The sequence below is a fragment of the Plasmodium relictum genome (assembly GCF_900005765.1).
Source record: "Plasmodium relictum strain SGS1 genome assembly, chromosome: 3".
NCBI lineage: Eukaryota > Apicomplexa > Aconoidasida > Haemosporida > Plasmodiidae > Plasmodium > Plasmodium relictum.
Genome location: NC_041681.1, coordinates 39762 through 61279, shown reverse-complemented (window position 1 = coordinate 61279; position 21518 = coordinate 39762). Strand labels below are relative to the sequence as shown.

At 16.4% G+C, this 21518-nt stretch overlaps 4 protein-coding genes across 4 annotated transcripts; 3 read left to right on the top strand and 1 right to left on the bottom strand.

Annotated features, from left to right (window-relative positions):
- Positions 1 to 21: 21 nt before the first annotated feature.
- PRELSG_0301200 (conserved Plasmodium protein, unknown function) lies at positions 22 to 363 on the top strand (the record flags this gene model as incomplete). The annotated part of the gene is made up of 2 exons (XM_028679997.1): positions 22 to 102; positions 184 to 363. The coding sequence occupies 2 exons, from the start codon at positions 22 to 24 to the stop codon at positions 361 to 363; spliced, it is 261 nt and encodes an 86-aa protein (XP_028531537.1).
- Positions 364 to 937: 574 nt separating this feature from the next.
- On the bottom strand, positions 938 to 4592 carry SET8 (SET domain protein, putative; the record flags this gene model as incomplete). Its single annotated transcript, XM_028679996.1, has 2 exons — positions 938 to 4111; positions 4347 to 4592. 2 exons carry the CDS (start codon positions 4590 to 4592, stop codon positions 938 to 940), a joined length of 3420 nt encoding a protein of 1139 aa, XP_028531536.1.
- A 4287-nt stretch (positions 4593 to 8879) lies between these two features.
- PRELSG_0301000 (alpha/beta hydrolase, putative) lies at positions 8880 to 11603 on the top strand (the record flags this gene model as incomplete). The annotated part of the gene is made up of 1 exon (XM_028679995.1): positions 8880 to 11603. The coding sequence occupies one exon, from the start codon at positions 8880 to 8882 to the stop codon at positions 11601 to 11603; it is 2724 nt and encodes a 907-aa protein (XP_028531535.1).
- Positions 11604 to 14088: 2485 nt separating this feature from the next.
- On the top strand, positions 14089 to 16792 carry PRELSG_0300900 (CGI-201 protein, short form, putative; the record flags this gene model as incomplete). The annotated part of the gene is made up of 6 exons (XM_028679994.1): positions 14089 to 14115; positions 14305 to 15708; positions 15796 to 15903; positions 16022 to 16120; positions 16225 to 16524; positions 16601 to 16792. The coding sequence occupies 6 exons, from the start codon at positions 14089 to 14091 to the stop codon at positions 16790 to 16792; spliced, it is 2130 nt and encodes a 709-aa protein (XP_028531534.1).
- Between the last annotated feature and the right edge of the window lie 4726 nt (positions 16793 to 21518).

The following is a 21518-nucleotide window of genomic DNA, read 5'->3' as shown; positions in this document are numbered from 1 at the left end:
TGGCTAATATAATTGTATAAAATGGAAAGGAAACCAAATAAAAAAGAAAAAAAAAGAAAAGAAAAGGAAAAAGAAACAAGTTATATATCAGACACTGTAACGGTATATATATATATATAATAATTATTCTTGTTTTTATTAATTTTAATTTATTAAAATGATTATCATTTTTTTTTCATATAGCTTTGTGGAACATTAATAAGAGATTCAATGATAGTTGCATCTGAAATTATACAAAATAATTATTATCCAATTAAGGAATCTATAATAAATGCTTATGATAGTTATTTCTGTGAGTGCTCTCAACAAACTAGTGTAAATGGTAATGTTCCTTTTTTTACTATCAAATCGGACACTTTTTAAAGCAGTTATACTACCTTATATAAAAAAAGTTTTTATAATGAATTACTATTATTGCCATTATTATTATTACCATTATTATCATTATCATTATTATTACTATTAGTAGTAGTGGTATTAATGCTATAATTACAACTATTATCATTATTATTACTGTCATTATTATTATTATTATTATTGTATAAATATAACTTTATTATTTTTTAGTTTTGAAATATTTTTACTTATATAATTTTTTTTTAGTTTATGCAACTGAAAAAGAATAAAAAAAAAATAAAATAATAAAATAAATTATTAATTTTTTTTATTTAAAAAAAATATTATATTAATATAAGAAAATAAAAAAAATTATTACAATACATATAATCAAATAATTGATACAAAAATAAATAAAAAAAAAGATTTAAAAAAATATATTAACATTTCTTAGAAAAAAGATAAATATTAAAAATTTATACCTATTTTAAAATAATAAAAATAAATGTGCTTGTAATACAGAAATGTATGTACAATTAACGAAAAAAAAAAGAGTTTTCCATTTTGATATTTTATATACATACTTACATAAATGCACATTTTAACACTTTAACCAAGTATTATTTTTTATTATTTCTTTATCTCTTTCTCCATAATCTATTAGTAACTCTTCTCCTTCTTTTATATTCCTAGAAGCAACAAAAAAAAGTCTAGGGATGCTTGATACTTTTAATACCTTAGGAATAAGATTAGAATTTTTTTTTGAATGATTTACTAATCTAGCAAAAGATCTTAAAAAATATTTTTTATCTTTATTATTAATGGCCGCATCGATATTTTCTTCTGTTCCATCAATACAATACCTTTTATTATCATGCTTAAAATAAAACATATAACAACCCTTTTTTTTATTTTTGATATAAATTTTTTCTCTTTTCATTGCTTCATTATGAGTTAATAACTCACCAACATATTCAAAAATAAAATCAAACTTTTTCAAATCACTTGCTGCGTAAACACATCTTCCTTTTATATCATCAAAGATTACTTTTATACAAGCGAACATGTTCATTCTTATATTTTCTTCATAAATTATATTTCTACTTTTTTCTTTTAATAAATATAATGGTATTACATTAATTTCATTTTCTTTATCTATAAATAAATCAATAAGTTGTTGTTTATTTAAATTATTAATTGTTCTATCGAATTCGTACTTTTCATGATATTCTTTTTGTGCTATTTTTAATTTTTTTAGTTTTATATCATTTACACTTTGAAGAAATTTATCTAAAAAAGCTACATTATCCTTTAGCTTTATTATCTCCATTTCTTTCTGATATTCCTTCTTAGAATTTTGTTTTGAATATTTTTTCTCACTAAAAGAACATATATCACTTAAATCTTCTTCATTATCATTTGATATGTACTTAAACATTCTTTCTAAATAAAACTCTAAATTCAAAGTATTTTTTTTAAAATGCAATGAAATATTCCATAATAATCCTGGGGAATAAGTAGATATATTAGATAATTTTAAATTTTCATTATTTTTCATTAAATAAATCAAAATACATAAAATTGTTTTTTTATTTAAAATTCTTATTTTATCATAATCATCATAAGATTCATTAAATTTTACATATATATAATCACCCTCTTTAAGTTCTTTTTTACAATTTTTATCTGTTTTATTGATAGCATAAAATATTACCTCTTCTTCCTCTTTTTTTTTTTTTTCTTCTTTTTCTTCTTTTTTATGTTCATCTCTGTTGAAATATTTTATGTTAACGGATTCTTTTACAAAATTGTTTTCTTCATTACTTTTGCTAATTCCTTCACTTACATTTTTCTGATTTTCTTGTACACATTTTTTTTTATTATCAGAATTTTCTTTATTAATATTCTGATTTTCTCCTCTTAATACTATATTTTTGTTATCATTTTCCTGATTCACTTTTTCTTTATTTTGACTTTTTTGCTTTTCAAAAAAAAATTCATTTTCTAAGAAATTATTTATTTTTATTTCTTCATTATCTTTATTTTTATTTTTTTTCGTGTTATTTTTCAACTCTAATAAATAGTTTTGTGAATAATCACCTTTTTCTTTTTGCATATATATTTTAAAAAGTTCAAATATATCATCATTTTGGATACTATTATTTTTTTCATTAAACAAAATATAAAAATTACTATTATTTTTAAAAAATTTTTTATTGCTTAAAATATCTTTATTATTAATTATAAATATTTTATAATTTTGCTTGTAAAAGGCTTCAATTCTTTCAAAATTTTTCGATAAAGAATTTGAGTGAGATCTTTTTTTATTAATGATATTTTTTAAAATTTTATTTATATATTTATCTAATGAATCATTTTGATTATATCTTATAATATCTCTTTTATTATCCTTATGATCATCTTTTTTTGAAAAAACATTTTTAAAATTTGTTATATAATCTTCATTGTTTAATTTATTTAAATATGAAGATTCAATTAAAATTTCTGTATCGTCATTAGCATTTTGATGCACAATTTTAATTTCTTCTATTATTTTTTCTTGCCGGTTTTCTATTATTCCATTATCTCCGTTATTTTTCTTTACTTCTTCTTCCTTATAATTTAAATCTCTGCTTTCCATCATTTCATTATTAATTTTAATTTTTTCTTTTTCCTTTTTTTCCAAATTGAGAAATTCATCTTTTAATAAAACAGAATCAAATGATTCAGTATTATTAATATTTTTACATAACGTATATTCTTCGTGTATTTTTTCATTTACTAAATGAGTTTTTTCCTTAATATTATTCAACAATGTTCCACTTTTAGATAAACTATTTCTTTTAGAAACATTGTGAGATATACTTAAAATGTTCTTCATTTTGCACTGCTTACGATTATCTATATTATTAACAGCATTACTATTATTTTCACTTTTCCTTTTATTATTTCTATTATAATTATTTTCTTTTTTACTTAAAAAACAGAAATTATTGTAATTTTCATTAGAAGCATCTTCCTTAATATATATTTGACTATTACTACTATTGCAACTACTACTACTCTCATAATAGTACCAATTTTTTTTTTTCTTATTATTACTGCTATTATTATTATAAACACCATTTCTTTTTTTATTTTTTTCTTGGTTACATATATTAAAATTATCATTTTTTTTAATTTTTAGTAAATTATCTAAATTGTCACTTGTTACACTTCCAATTAAAGAAAATTCATTAAAATTGTTATATACACTTTTATTATGATGATTAAGGGATGCTTCCTTAAAATTATTGGCATTGTAACTATTTGCACCATTTAAAAAATAATTTTTTTTTTTTTTTTTTTTTTCCACATTATCTATTTTAATTTTTAAGCGATACCATTTTATTTCATTATTTGTATATATATTCATTTCTGAAAAGGTATTCTTGTTATTCTTTAAATCATTTAAATATAGATATTTTATATAATCATTATTATAAATAGTTAATTCTTTATTTACATTATTATTATTTACTAATTCACAATTTTTATAACTAATATTATTTTCTTCTTCATTTTTATTGTATGCTGAATTATATATAGAAGTGTACATATAAACATCGTCGAAAATGTTATATTTTTTAATAGATTCACTTATATTAAAATCTGTGGGTAAGTTTACTTTTTGCCTTTTTATTTTTGATTTCTCAAATAAAAAATGCAGACTCCAAAAGTAATAACGTTCATAAATTAGAAGAGGGATTTTATTATTTACCATTTCGCATAATGACTGTCAAAAGAAAAAATAAATAAAAAAATAATTATACTAATAAAATTATAAAAAAAAAAAAGTTTAAATTTATAACAAAAAACATAAATATATATGTATTAATAAATAAAAAAAAAATTGTTAGACTATTTAGAGCTTTTATATAAAATGTTTCATCTTTTTCATTGATAAAGAATGTTATTTATTTATATTTATATTTATATTTTTTTTTTTTTTTTGAATCTTAAATTAATACTGAAATATCAATTGCAATGTTACAGCTGTTATCATCAAATAATAAAAAAATCTTTGATAAAATATTTTCTTTTTCTTGTATTTTGGGATCTTTGATTAAATCTTGAAAATATTTTGATATATTTGAATACAAAGGAATATGAATTATTGAATCTAATTTTTCTTTTTCCACCCATATTACTGAGGCGCTATTTACAAATGAATCATTACTATCAAGATGGCCATTGCATATATTTGATGTTTTCATTTTTTTTTATACATCTAATATATAGAATACATAAAATTGTTGACTTGTTTAATAAAACAATAAAAAAAAAAAATAAAATAATAAAATTGAATGGACACATAAATATTCCAAATACTTTTAACAAAAAATAATAAAAAATATGTAGTTCATTTAAATCATACTTCTTTTCAGCATTTATTAATAAATAGTGCAACAAAAAAAAAAAAAAAAAAAATATTAATATAATATTGTAAAAAGTGAAAATAAAAAGAAAGTTAAATATTAATTTAATAAGGAATAAAAAAATGGATATTCAAAAATATTAACAAAAAATAATATTGGAAATCATATAAGCTTATTTAAAAAATTACTAAAAAAAAAAAAAAATACAAAAGAATATATATATATTATTATATACATTCCCTTTATAAAATAGTTATGAAATTTATTTTTATTTTAATAATATATATTAAATAAATTTAAAATGAAGTATTTTTTAATTTTATTGAATATTTTAAAAGGATAATTTTTCTTTTTTCTTCTAATATTAGAGAAACATTTTAATAAAAATTTTGAATACGTTTAATTTTCAAATAAAAAAAAACACACATATATATATTTTACTATAAAAAAATGAAATATTGATATTTTTAACGAATTTTTCAGAAGTGAAAAATTGCTGCAAATTTTTTATATTTTTATTTATACTTATTCCATATTTAAAAAGTTATTAGCAAACAAAATTATAAAGTACTATTGTATTAATTATTATTTGTTTTTGCGTGCGAGTGAAAAATAGAAAAAATAAAATTAAAGAATTAACAAATATTGGAAATACAAATTTATTTAGTTATATAGTATTTAAATATTTAGGAGATACTTAAGCCTTAGGAAATTTTTTTTTTTTTTTTATAAATTAATTTTAAATAAAATAAAAATATGTACAACTTTAGATAGTGGATATACAATAATACAATAAAAGGATACTTAAAAAAAAAAAAATGATATTTTTACAGTCCTAAATAACAAACTTTTATATTTTCTAGTTATCTTTATTGGGTACATTTTTCAATAACTTTGTAATCTTACAAGATAAAATATATCAATATTTTATAGGTTTATATAGGGATTTAAAAAAAAAAATTCTTATCTTTTAAAATATAAGTCATGATAGAAATTACATATAAATATTTTAATTTATAAATAGTTTTATTCTATAATATATATTTTCTTAACTCCATACATTTCTTAAAAAAGAAAAAATTATTTATACAAAAAAAAATTAAAAATAAAATAAAAAAAGACATATATATATATATATTAAAACCTTGGCTATTAATATACTTAGATACACATTTATGTTTATAAAATTACCATTTATATTAAAATTGTTAAAGGTATAACTTATTTTTATAAATTTTCTTCTTCTTTTTTAATAACCCTTATATAAAGATACCAAAAAAAGTAGATAAAATAAAATAAAAATTAAATGTTAATATAGGAAGTTTTATAACAAAAATAACATTTATAGTTAGGTAGAAGTAAAATTATAATATAATATAATATAAAAAGAAATTAAAGACATAATAAAGTTACATAATATAATATTAGAAATGCTACCTTTAAATTTATTTTTATAATATATACATAATTTTTTGTAGCATGCAACATCTATAAGATCGAATTTATTTAATCCCGATATATTATGTTACACTTCTATTTTAAATAACTATTTATCTTAAACTATGTTGTAGTATCTTTAACATATTTATTTTGGGTATAAAAAAAATTAGCATATGCATATAAAACAAAAAAATATTAATAATATCTTATATTTACTAAATCCTATATTAAACTATATAATATTAAACTAATATTCTAAATACCTCTTAATTATTCAATTTATTACCTTTTTAAAAGTTTTCTTTGCTTATAAAATATGTATTACTAAAAATGATTATTGATATACTTTTTCTTTTTTTGTTTTTTTTTTTTTTTTTATAATGCCATAATTAATCATATTTTTTATATTTCTTTGATACTGGTAATAATACTTTTATTATTATATTTATTTAATTTTTTTTTTTTTAATTAAAAAATTGTTCTAAACGTTGTTTAAACAATTTATTGTTAAATTTAAAAAGTTACTTTTTAAATTGTTTATTTATGCACTTATACATGCATAAAACAAAAATTTATTTTTTCTTTTTATGCATGATGGAACTATTAAAAATTAAAAAATTTAATTTAAATGAAAAAAACAACATAATTTATAAAAAAAATAAAAAAAATAAAAAAAGCATAATTAAAAAAATACTATTAAAAATATGATAATTATAAAATTAAATGCAAATTTATATTTTTAAAAGACTTCAATGTTGGATTTATATTAATTTTTTAGCAATTCAATGATAATATTTTAAAACCAAAAAAAATTTTTTGTATGTTTTTCAATAGTTCTTATTTAAAAATTTATTTTTTTATATAAATAATTTTTCTTTTTGTTTTTTAAGAATTATATTTTACAATATTAAAATTTTAAATGTATTTTAAATTTATCAATTTTTTTTTTTAATACATGTTTTTTATCAATTTATTAATTATTTAAATAAAAATTTTTTTTTTAATTTACATTTATTCATCATATAATTTTTCATTTTTAATATAATGTATTGTAGACATAAAATTTTTATATTTTTTTAAATTTATAATATTTTGCTCATTTTATTTTTATATATAGTTTTTAATTTTTAATAGTTTATATTCTTAATATGTTTAAAAAACAAAACATAAAATTAGAATAAACTTACTTGATTTAAATATTTTTTATATTCTAAATGCTATATTTAATTTTTTCTTTAAAAAATAACAATAAAATAAAATTAATTAAAAAGTATATCCTTTGCTCTTGAAATATAATTTACCTAAAATATTATAAAACTTTTTAAATTTACGTCATTGTTTGCATTTTTGTAAATTTATTTTTATAATACTTCATATAACTTTTTATTTTTAATATTTGAGATACATTAAGATTTCCCCTTTTTACTGAATTTTTAATTTCTTTTTAAATTAAACATGTGGAATCAATAAAAAGCATACATTGTTTTATATTTTATATATGCTTTAATAATATTCGTTTATATTCTTAGATTTTTGTAGTAAATATATGATTTATTAAGATTTATATATATATATATAATATGAGTTTATTTTATTTATTTAAATATAATATTAAAAAATACCTATTTTTTTCATTAAATTAAATATATATATATTTTATTAAAATTTTTTTTTAAATTATGTTTAAAAGAATTATTTTTAACTTTATATGATACACTGCTTTATTTTGTAATTTCAAAAGAATTATTAATTAAAAATATTTTTAGTTTATACATAAAATATTATGTTTAGTCTTGTATCGTTATAATATTAAATTTAATTTTATTTTCCTTTTTTTTTTTTTTGTTTAGTAAACTTTTTTATTTATACATTTGATTTGTACATATTAATTTACAAATAAATTAATCATCAAAACATTTTTGTAATTGCATACATTTTAAAGTAATTTATTATTTGAAATATTATTTGTAAAAAAATATGAAATATTCTTTTTTTTTCTCATAAATTTGTTCTAAATATATTAGCATTGCGGATATTGTATTTTTCTTTTTTTTTTTTCAATTACTTTCATGTGTGCACTTGTTTTTTAGAAAAAAAAAAAAAAAAAAGTAAAACAATTTTGCACACAATACCTTTTTATCTAGATACATTCTTTTTATCTTTATTTTATATTTATCAAAAAACATAAATATTTATATGTATATATGTAAATATGTAGGTTTTAAAACATATTTATAAAGATAAATATGTAACAATAATATATACTTAAATATATTACATAATAAAAGTCATATGAGTGTTTGTATTTTAGATTTTTAGTTAAATATTTAAAAAAGAAAAAATTTGTATTTTTATTTAATATTTGGGTGTATATTTAAATTATGATTAAATTAGTTTTTATATATTTTTAGTATTTTATAATTAATATATTTTTGAAATTTAATTAAAATACCGTATATATATAAACCTGTATTTATAATTTGTTACATATTTTTATAATTTTTTATATAGCACATATTCTTTTTTATAAAGTAAATATATATAATTTTTTTTTTTTTTAATATACATTTTTATAAATAATAATAATATTAATAATATATATATATTATTAGTATTATTTTGCTTTTTTATATATTAAATATATAAATATATATATACATAATTTATTATTTTTTTTTAAATAAGATGGGTAATGCACTAAATCATGTAATATTTAGACCTCATCCAGCTAGCTATTCAAAAGAAAAAAAAAATTTGCATTTTATAAAAACAAAACATGGGAGTACAATATGTGGGTATTTTATTAACAATTATGCAGATATAACAATCTTATTTAGTCATGGTAATGCAGAAGACATAGGTGATTTAATACCTCAGTTTGAAAATAGATTAAAGCGTTTAAAATTAAATATGTTTGCATATGATTATAGTGGTTATGGTCAAAGTACAGGTGTTCCTACAGAAACAAATATATATAATGATGTAGAAGCAGCTTATAACTATTTAACAAATGATCTTAATATTCCAAAAGATTCTATAATAGCTTATGGTAGAAGTTTAGGTTCTGCAGCTTCTGTTCATATAGCAACAAAAAAAGAATTGCTAGGTTTAATTTTACAATCACCATTATCTTCAATTCATAGAGTTAAATTAAGACTAAAATTTACTTTACCATATGATTTATTTTGTAATATAGATAAAATACATCTTATTAAGTGTCCTATTCTATTTATACATGGAAAGAAGGATAAATTAATTTCTTTTAAAGGAACAGAGGAAATGATTCAAAAAACAAAAGTAAACACCTATTATATGCTTATAGAAGAAGGGGGGCATAATAATTTGGATAGCTCTTTTGGTTATAAAGTAAATGATGCTTTGATTTCTTTTATTTTTGTATTAAAAAACAATATACGTGAAAATGTAAATTGTGTTTACGATATATCAAATATCAATGTAAATAAGTTAAGAAACATTTTCATTGTTAATAATAAGCAAAAATTAAAAGATAGCATAAAAAAAAAAGTAGTAAATTGTTCAGAAAACAGAAAATTAGGAAGCAAAAAATTAGAAAATATAAAAATAATAAACTCTTCTAATAGCATAGGTGAATGTTATTATAATAAAAATTTTTCTAAGATAAAGAGTTTGGATTCTATTAACAGTTCATCTAAGAGTCTTAGTACTATATTAGCATCTATTGAATCCATTATTAAAACTATACCAGAAGCTACCATATGTGAAAATGACAATTCCTATGAAAATTCAAAGAGTTATGATAGTTATACAAGTTATTGTTACAGAAATAATACTGTTGATAAGAATTATTTTGCACATTATCCTTTTTATAATAAATGGAATCAAGATATAAAAAATGAAGTTAAAAACAGTACAATTTTAAGAAATAATTGTAGTATGGAAAATTCATTGAAAAATGAAACAGCAAATATCGATAATATTAACAATTGCAGAAATTACGATAAAACATTAAAAATTAAAAATGATAAACTTATGAATATACCAGATGCAAAATTAATGAATCACAGCAATAGAAATAGTTATAAAGTAGAAAAAATGAGAAAAATAAAGTGCCATTTTCAGAATATAATTAATGATGAAAAAGTAAATAACTTAATTAAAAATGCTGAAAATAATAAGAACATATTTAAAGTAAAAAATAATTTGGATAATATATATCCTGGTTTATCCAAAACTGAATCTACATGTCATACCAGCACCTCGTATATAAGTTCTGATAATACAAAATTATATGAAAAATCTATTTTTTTAAAGAAGAATAATTCACGTGAAGATAAAAGTTCGAGCTTACTCGAAATTCATAATTTGAAGAATCATAAAAATAATATCCATTGTGACGAAATGAAAAATAAGTTATGCATGAATAGTATATTATCATCAAAAAAAAAAGATGCCCTTTCTCCAGGTAATACATTAAAGAAAACAAATTCATTAGTGAACAATTTTTATTCTAATGAAAATGTTAATCATGATATTTATAAAAAAACAAATAATAATGATTTTAAAAATCATAATATTAATTCCTTAAATAATGAGAATAAATATAATAATTCATATAGGTTATCGTCGACTAACGTAAAGAGCATGCCTCCTGTTAAAAGCAATAATGATATTTTAAAAGGTATTAAATCGGAATCAGTATTAAATATGGACACTAAAAATTCAAACCTTGATAGTAATGCTAAGGAGATTAATAATAAATTAGTTAAAGTCAGTAATGATATAAATATAAATGGAATTAGCAATAATTCTAGTGATAGTAATAAAGCAAGTAATAACATTAATATCATAATGAATAAAAACAATAGTAGTGATAATAATATGTTAAGCATAAATAAGATTAAGAATAATATTAATAATGCTAATAATAGAATTAAGAGAGATGTAATTAAAAGAACACATAAAAATGATGTTTTTAATTTCATTTCTAATGAAAAGAATAAAAGTGATACAAAAAACAAAAGTAATACCGGTTATAACATAAATTCTACTACTAATAAAAAAAATATAAAAGATTTTTGTCATAAAGATAAAAAGATGGAATATTTTAAAGAGTACAATATAAAAAAAAAATTAAATACCATTTTAAGTAATAAAATGAGTAATAATGAGAATGAACCAACAAAAAAAAATAAAGTATTTTCTGAAGTTGTTTCTTCTGACTGCATAGATAAATACAGGAGCAACACATGTGCTCGCTTAACAAAATGTATACCAATTAAGGACCACTTATCACAAGAAGAAACAAAAAATATAAAAAATGAAGCAAATTATAACATAGTTATGAAAAAGGGAGCCTTAGTTGAAGAAATAGAGCAAATGATTATAGAAAACGTAAAAACAGTATCGAAAAATACATCTATCATATAAATTTGCATTTAGGAAATAATAAGATGAAAATTTTTGTAAAAGAAAAAAGAATATTTTTAATATTCTAATAATTTGTAAAGCATAAAAAATATTAAAAAAAAAAAAAAAAGGATTTTTTAAGGCACTGTATATAAAACAATAGAGGAAATATTAAAAGAAGAGTTAATCTCAAAATGAAATTTTTAAATGTTAATTTGATTTATAATTAAGATAAAAAAAAAATAGAAAAAAAAAAGAATTAATATAGAAAAAGAAAATATACAAATGTTTAAGAAATCTTAAGTCATTTATGTAGTAGACGTCTTTTTCATAATTAAGTTTAAAAAAAATATAATAATAATAATTATTTTAATGTGTGGCATTATAAGTCATAAAAAAAAAAAATATTTAAGATACCGTATAAGAAAAAATATAAAGAGAATATATAAAATGTATATCCTTTATAGAAAGTATTTTTTAATATATAATAATGAATTAAGAAAAAAAAAAAAAATTACATTTTACTTTTTTGTAAGAATTTATTATTTAAAAAAAAATATGTTTATATTTTTTTTTTTTTTTTATATTATTATATTTAATATTTTAATGAATCATAATTTATCATTTTGTTTTCTTATATAGAAAAATAAAGTTTGGTTTATTATAAATCATTAAAAAAAGAAAAAAGAAAAAAATTAGTTTATTATATTTATATATAATTTACTATACGAATAAGAAAAAAAGCATTCTGAAAAAAATTATATTACTTCAATATAAAGTTAAATATAAAAGAATGATTTTTTTTTTTTTTTAAATAAAATATCTTCATAAGATTATATCTGGGATATTTTAAAATTATAAAAAGAAGAAATTTTGAATTATATCATGTAAAAAAGAAAGCTGAATTGTAAAAGTTTATTTATAAAATTCCCACTTATATCTTAAATAAAGAATTCAGATAAATAATATAATTTTTAACATAATAGAATTTTTATAAATATGATATATATATTAAAATATGATTAAGCTTTATAAATACTTTTGTCAAGAATACTAAACAAATGAAGGATTGAAATTAGGACAAGCATAATTTTTGAAGGCAAATATTCGTATCATAATATATTTTTGAAAAGATTTATTTAATAACAAATTTATTTTTTTTTTTCATTTTAATTATTTTTCTTAATTCTTGTCTATATATATTTATAAAGTAAGTATATATATTTGCATACATAAAACATTTAATATTTATCATGTTTTTGTTGAATATTTGTTTAAGCTAAATGCTTATTATTTATAATTATACATCATATTATGTTTTTTTATAGTAAACATTTTTTTATTTTTTAAAGGATAGTAATATCATAAAATTTACATATACTTTTCTTTTCTTTTTTATTAATTATAGGATTATATATTGTTTTTACTTATTTTTTAATTTATTTTCGTAAAATATAGTTTTATTTTTAAAAAATTAAAACATTGAACTATTTACCTAATTAAAATATATATAATTTTTGTTATATGAATATTATGAAACTAAAATATAAAAAAAACATCATTTTATATATATTTATAACTCTTTTTTTTTTATATAAATTAGGATAATTGGATACATTTTAATTATTTACTTTTTATTACTAAAAGTAACAAATAAAATTATTATATCTCAAACAAAAAAAAAAAAAAAAAACAACTCGTCTAAATATAGCATGATATTAAAAAATATTAAATAATAAGAAAAACTAATTCTTATTACCTAGATAAATTCCATATTGGGATTATTCTTTAAAATTAAATCTTCTTGATAATGATCTTTAGATATTAAAATAACTATGATACAATTTTCTTGAAAAAAAAAAAAATAATAATAAAAAAGAATGATTAGTTTAGCATAAAATGTTTTGATAAAAAAAAAAAAAAATTAGATAAAAAAATTTTAATTTGTTGATTTTAATAAATAAATGTATTTATTTAATTTTTATTTTAATAATTAAAAAACAAAAAATTTTAAATTTACATTTTTTTTCAATTTACAATAATATACAAATATAATAAAGAAACTCTAAGAAAATTGTAAAAGTCTATGATGTTTTATCGTTTTTAATAAATAGAAATAAATTGAAAAAAAAACTTTCAATAAGAAAAGTTTCAAATACTTACCAAAACATTTTTTTTAATTGTATACATATCGCTTTAATTTTTTATAAACAAATTGTTTTTACTTTTAATAAGTTTTTTGTTATCTTTAAAAAACTTCATAACTTAAAATATACCAAAAATGATGGAATTAATTAATTAAACATATTTTAAAATTTTTTATTGAAATTTATTATTTAAAATAATTTTATACTTCATTGATTTTGATCTGAAATTCTATATCTATTTAAATGATATATTTATAGTTAAAAAAAAAAAAAAAAAAGGACAATTATTAAATATATATATATATATATATTCTTTTTTTTTAAATATGTGATTTAATTAATAATACCATTGGGAAAATATGAATATAAATAGCAAGAAGCTGCTGGTAATATATAAAACAAAAAATAAGAAAATATAAATTAATTTTATATATATATGGAATAATAATAAAAAGAACAATAATATTAATTGTAGATGAAAATATATGTATAAATGAATAGATTATAATATTATGTACTTAAAAATATAAATAAAAAGAATATATTAAACAAATATATATAATATTTTATTTCAGGTTAAAAATAAAAATGCAGCAGATATTCAAATAACAGCAGAGCAGTTAATAAATGAAGCCTTAGATTTAGAGGAAGTTGAGAAAAAGGTAAATTATAATTTAATTGATGAAGATGAATTAAATGAATACAAAATAAGTAAAAGAAAAGAATTTGAAGATAAAATAAGAAAAAGGAGATATTTAATAAGTACATATATCAAATATGCTCTTTGGGAAATTAAACAAAAAGATATTAAAAGAGCAAGGTCTATTTTTGAAAGAGCTCTAAACATAGATTATACAAATAAAAATATATGGTTAAGATATATTGAAGTAGAATTAACAAATAAAAATATAAATAGTGCTAGGAATTTATTAGAAAGAGTAGTTTTATTATTACCCTTAGAAAATATATTTTGGAAAAAATATGCACATCTTGAAGAAATTTTAAATAATTTTGTAAATGCAAGAAATATATATGAAAGATGGATTAAATGGAATATAGATGAAACCTCTTTTTTGTGTTATATTAATTTTGAAGAAAGATGCAAAGAAATAAATAAGTGTAGAGAAATCTTCGAAAAACTTATTGTTAGAATACCTAAATTAGAATGCTTTTATAAATTTATTAAATTTGAAAAGAAATATAAAAACATTGAAAGAGCTCGAGCATGCTTTGAAAAATGTATAGAATTATTACCACATTCCTTCTTAGATGAAAATTTTTATATTTATTTTTGTCATTTTGAAGAAGAAAATAAGGAATATGAAAGATGTAGAAAAATTTACATAGAAGCATTAAAAAGATTGCCAAAAAACAAAAGCACTCTTTTATATAAAAATTTTCTTCAGTTTCAGAAAAAATATGCAAATAAAGATGAATTAGATCAAACACTATTATTAAAAGAAAGGATTTATTATGAAGATGAATTAAAAAAATCTCCAAGTGATTATGATATATGGTTTAATTATATTAAATTAGAAGAATCTAATATTAATATAATTAATAAAGAAAAGTCATTAATTCGAATAAGAGAATTATATGAAAGAGCAATTAGTAATATTCCATTAATATCAAATAAAAAATTTTGGAAAAGATATATATATCTTTGGATAAATTATTCTATATTTGAAGAACTGTATGCAGAGAATATAGAGAGAGCTAGAAATGTTTATAAAAATATTTTAAAAATTTTAAGTAAACAAAATTTTACCTTTAAAAAAATTTATATTTTATATGCAAATTTTGAAATAAGGCAATTAGATATTCAAAAAGCTAGGTCTATTTATAATAATGCTATAGAAAAAGTTAAAAAAGAAAAGATTTTTGAAGAATATTGTGAAATAGAATTACGTTTAGGAAATATTAAAGAATGTAGAAAAATATATGCAAAATATGTTGAAACATTTCCTTTTAATTCAAAAGTAAATAAAAAAAAAAAAAAAAATCTTGTTTTAATAAGAAATTAATTTTACATATATATTTTTGTTAATTCTAAATAATTTTTATAGGCATGGATTTCTATGATTAATTTTGAGTTATCATTAGATGAAGTTGAGAGAGCTAGACAAATTGCAGAAATTGCTATACATTTAGATGATATGAAGTTGCCTGAATTGGTATGTATTTTTTATTTTTAAAAATTATTTGGTTCATTTCATATCTTTTTTTATAATTTCTGTTTACTTTCTTAATTACTATGAAATATTTCTTTAATTTAATAAATTTTTTTTTAAGATATGGAAGAATTATATTGATATGGAAATAAACTTACAAGAATATGAAAAAGCAGAAAAATTATATGAGAGATTATTAAATATAACACAACATTATAAAGTAATTATAAGAAATAATGAAATTATGTCAAAATTTATATGATTATTTTTTTTTTTTTATTATTATTTATCCTTTTTTTTTTTTTTTTTTTTTTTTTTCAATAGGTTTACAAAAGTTATGCAGAATTTGAATATATTTATTATAACGACATAAAAAAATGCAGAGAAATACTAGAAAATGGAATTGAATTTTGTAAAAAAAATGAACTAATTAATGAAAGATGTGTTTTATTAAATTTTTTATATGAAATTGAAAAAGATTATGGAAACGACGAAATTATAGAAAAAACTTTAAAAAGATTACCAAAAAAAGTTAAAAAAAGAAAAATTATTAAGAATAAGGATGATGAAACAGTTGAAGAGTTCATCACATATGTTTTTCCTGATGATGGAATACAATCACAAGTAACAAAAATAATTGCAACTTTTATTTTAAATAAAGATTACAATTTTTTTTATTTTATTTTTTTTTTTTTTATAGAACATGAAAATATTCCAAAAAGCTCTAGAATGGAAAAAAAGAATGGAAGAAGAAAAAAAAAAAGAAAATGAAGAAAATAAAGAAAATAAAGAAAAAGAAGGAAATAAAAAGGAAAATAAAGATGAAGAAAATGAAGAAGATAAAAAAGAAAATAAAGAAAATAAAGAAAATGAAGAAAAAGAAGGAAAATAAAGATGAAGAAAATAAAGCATAAAATTAGAAAAATGAAAAATAAATAAATTTATTTACTGTAAGAAAATTTAATGAGATATAAAATTAAAAGTTTAAAAATATAATTAGTCCAAGATTCAATATAATGTAATATTAGAAATTTAATAAAAAATACAAACGAAAAAATTAAAATAAAAATTCATAGATATTATCAAAATAATAATAAAAAAAAAAAAATGAATCATAATAAAGTGGATTTTTTTTTTTTTTTTTTTAATATTTTAAATAATGGTTACTCTTTTTTTTTTCATTTTTTTTAATAAATATCTGACTATTTTGAAATTTTATCTCTTATTTGTATTCCTTTTTTTCTTTATTCTTCACCGTTTCCTTTTTTTTTTTTTAAATACACAAAAATATAAATAACGAAATTATAGTAATGAAAAAAAAAAAAAAATAAAATAATAATAATGTTTTTTTTTTTGTTTTTTTATAGCATTATGCTATGAAAAATTTCTGAATAATTTTTTTTATTTTTAGTATTGTAAAAGTATTTTACATTAAAAGAAAAACGTATACTAAAAAAAAAAAAAAAGCTAAACCACATATATATCATTCTTTAAAAAATTAAGTGCATTACAATTTCAGAGTAAAAATCAATTATCAAATGCATTACTCTTTTTTTTTTAATATTAGAATATAAAACAAAAAAAAATAAAATAATGAAATTTAACTTAAATTAGCAAACATGCAATTTGCTAAACAAAATTTATTTTAAAGATATAGGTTTTTATGATAAAAATATTATAATTCTTTTTTTATAATTTCTCTTTATTTTACAAAAACCATGATATATATATATATATATTTTAATTTTCTATATGTCTAACGTGTTATTTGATATTGTTAGAAAATAACTTCATGTATACTTACATCTATAAGAAAACATCATTATAAATAAATTTTTTCTTATTTTGTATTTATAAAAAAATTATAAAAAATTTTTTTAGCTTTATTTTTTTTTTTCGATAAAAAATTGTCTTTTGAACATATCAAAGTTTTTTACATGCAATTTTTTATTTGATGCGTTAAAAAAAAAAAAATTTCTTAATATATAAAATTCATTTCTAAATATATAATGGATAGATATTTTATCTATCCGATATTTAAAAAATCTAGACTAAAAAAAAAGAAAATTTTTTTTTTAGAAATACATTATTTTAATGATAAATTTCAATTTAGAAAAAAAAAGAAAATAATTGAAATAATGAATTGAATAAAAATACATAAGGATAAAAAGGAAATTATACTACTTTTTTGTTTATTTTTTTTACACTAATTTTTATGTTTTTTTATTTATATTCTTTTATAAAACATAATATAGAAGAATAAAAAGAATATTCCATTTTTTTTTATTTTTTATTTAGCACATTTTGCATATTAAATATTTATAAAATACAAATATAACCGAGAAAAGATACATTATAAAAATATATTTTATTTCTGTTTTTTAAATAATACATATATATATATATATATATATATATATTTTAAATTTATATTTCTATATAATTGCATAAAAATTATTTTGAAAAAGAAAGGAAAGGATAATTAAAATGCAAGACAATAACTTACGCAATTCATATCTTTAAAGAATATTTCTATGGAAAAATGATAATATAAAAAAAAAAAACTTTGTTCTTTTTTCCTTTTTTATTTAATTTCAAAATTTTCTTATTCCCTTTTTTTATATTAATTTATTTTTTTATACTTTTTTGTTAGTGATAAACTAATTTTATGAAAAAAATCTCTCAATTTTTAATACACCTTATTTTTTGAAGGAATACAAAATGGTTATATATATATATATATATATATATATTATATTATTTTTTTATTAAGAAAAGCCATATAGTAAACGGTGTTTTCTAAAATATTTTATGATTTTTATGTGCATTGCATATTTTCCTAGCAATGATAAAAATTTTATTTTCTTAAAAATATTTATAATTTAAATATAAAATTTTTTATGTTTTAAAAAATATATAAATGATAGAAAAAAGAAAATTTGAAATATCTTAGAAAAAATTTGTAAATATTAAAATGCACATTAAGTGAAAAGATGTTATTACTAATTTTCATTTAATATAATTTACAAATATATAAAATAAAAATAAACACATAAAATATAACATAAAAAGAGAATATAAATATATATATATATATATATATATGTATGCATTTATATTATTTTGTGTAAATATTAATATGCAAAATATATAGGTTATATTTTTTTTGTTGCTTAATTTTATTAGTTCTAAAATAAAAAAAGAGAAAAAATATATTTTTAATATATATTTATATAAATATATAATTGAAAAAAAAAAAAAAGCAATATTATATTAAAAAATTATTAAAAGAAACAAAAAGATTAAGTTGAATTATTGTTTTGTTCAAAATTGAGCATTACAAAAAATATAGAAAAATATTATTCGATTCAGTGAATTAAAAAAAAAAAAAATACATGTATAAATTTATAAAAATATATATATATATATATTAGATCAATAATTTATTATGATAAAATAACTTCATAATTTTTAAAAAGAAAATTAAAATTAAATAAGTTAAAAAATCATAAAATTAAAAAATGTATTTTTCTCAATACAAATATTTTTATTATTTTATAGTATTTTTAATAAACATATTTTCAGCTAGAAATGATATATAATGAATAAATAGAAAAAAAAATCATTTTAAATTAACTTTTTTTTTTATTTTTTGATTTAATATATATACTTAGGAGATGTAGAAAAAAATTATTACACAGATGTATATAATTTTTTATATTTTTTTTTTGTATTTTTATTTCGTTTAGTCCTTCTTATTTCACTTATTTATATTATCAACGTAAGAAGTAAAAAGAAAAAAGGATAACTATTTCAATTTTTTTGTATAGACTTTAATGAATAGAAAAAATAAATTGGAAAATAAGTTTTGAATAATTAAATTTAGATAAAAACTTAAAAAGTGAGTAGAAAAAAAAAGGAAAAAAAAAAAAAAAGTACTTATATGATAATTAATTGTTTTGTTCTTTAAAGAGCATTAAATTATTAAAGTTTGTTTTAAATTCTTTTATATGCTCATAAATACAGAAGAATACAAATATATATATATATATATATAATACATTTTGTTTTATAAATTTCATTTATATATATATATATATATACTTTTTTTCTTTTTTTTCGTAAAAAGTTATGGAATTCTAAAAATAAGTATTTATTTATTTATATATGATTTACATATATATATATATATATATATATATATATATATATATATTACTTTTAATTTAAATGTAAAAAAATTTTATGCTTGTATGTTCATATACAATTTTTATATATATAATTTTATTTTTATAGAAATATTGTTAATTTTTTTTTACTATGATTTTTTTTTTTTTATGCTAAGTAAAATAATTATATTTATTACACTAAAATTGATGCATGATCATAGAAAAATTGAATAGATGTTATATATTATTTTATAAATTTTTTTTATAATATATTATATATATAAAAATAATATTTTCCATTTTTTTTTTTTTTTCATAAAAAAAAAAAATATTCATTTTTTTTTTTTCTCACTCTTATTTTATTTTATTTTTTTTTTTTTTTATCAATTAATAAGATTGAATTTTTGTATGTAAATAATTTTAAAAATTATATATAATCATATATATATGTAGATGAATGTATTCTGAATGGTTTGTCTCATGAATACATATAAATATTTGTTTAATTTTAAAATTATATTTTTGTATTAACAATGAATTATTCTATGTCATAGAACATTGATGATAATTATAAATTATTTATTTTTTAGTATTATTTTTATAATTTACATATATTTGCAAAAAAATAAAAAAAATAATAATTATAAAGTTTCTTTTTTTTTTACATATAAAATTTCTTTTTAATAGAAATCTATTATAAATAGATATATAACAAATTTTATATCAACAAATACTTGTTATAAAAATATGATTGTAAAAAATAAAATAAAAATAAAATATTGTATTAATAATATTATGAAATGAAATATAACCCTTTTATTATATTTTTATAAGTTTTGTTTTAATACAAAATTTTAATAATTTTAATTTATTTTTTTTTTTTTATTAGATTATATGAAAGTTTAAAATTTTTAGTAATAATATACTTATATTTTTTTTTCTTTTTTTTTTTTTTGTTTATATTGGATAAAATTATATATAAAGAAAAAATAGAAATAAATTATGTAAAAATCATAATTCATTAGACAATAATACATAATTTTTTTAATGAAAATTTTATAAGTGATATTATATTTATTTACTTTTTTGTTTGATGTTTTCCCATTTGATTTATTTGGTAAATATTATTTTTTTTATTTTATATTTTTATCTTATTTTATTTTATTTTTTTTTTTTGTGTATTTTCTTAAATGTTTGCATATATTTACTTAAACGAATATATTTTATTAATATATATGTATATATCAGCGTCTTAGTAATAAATTATAAAGAATATAAAGGAATTTATAATTTTTTTTATATGTTATTTATATATATATTTTTTTTTTCAAACATAGACATATTTTGGTGTAAACCATAATATATTTATCATTATTAATGTGATATATTATTTTCTATATAATTCTGATAAAAGAAAAAAAAAAAAAGATATATACTAGTATATATAAA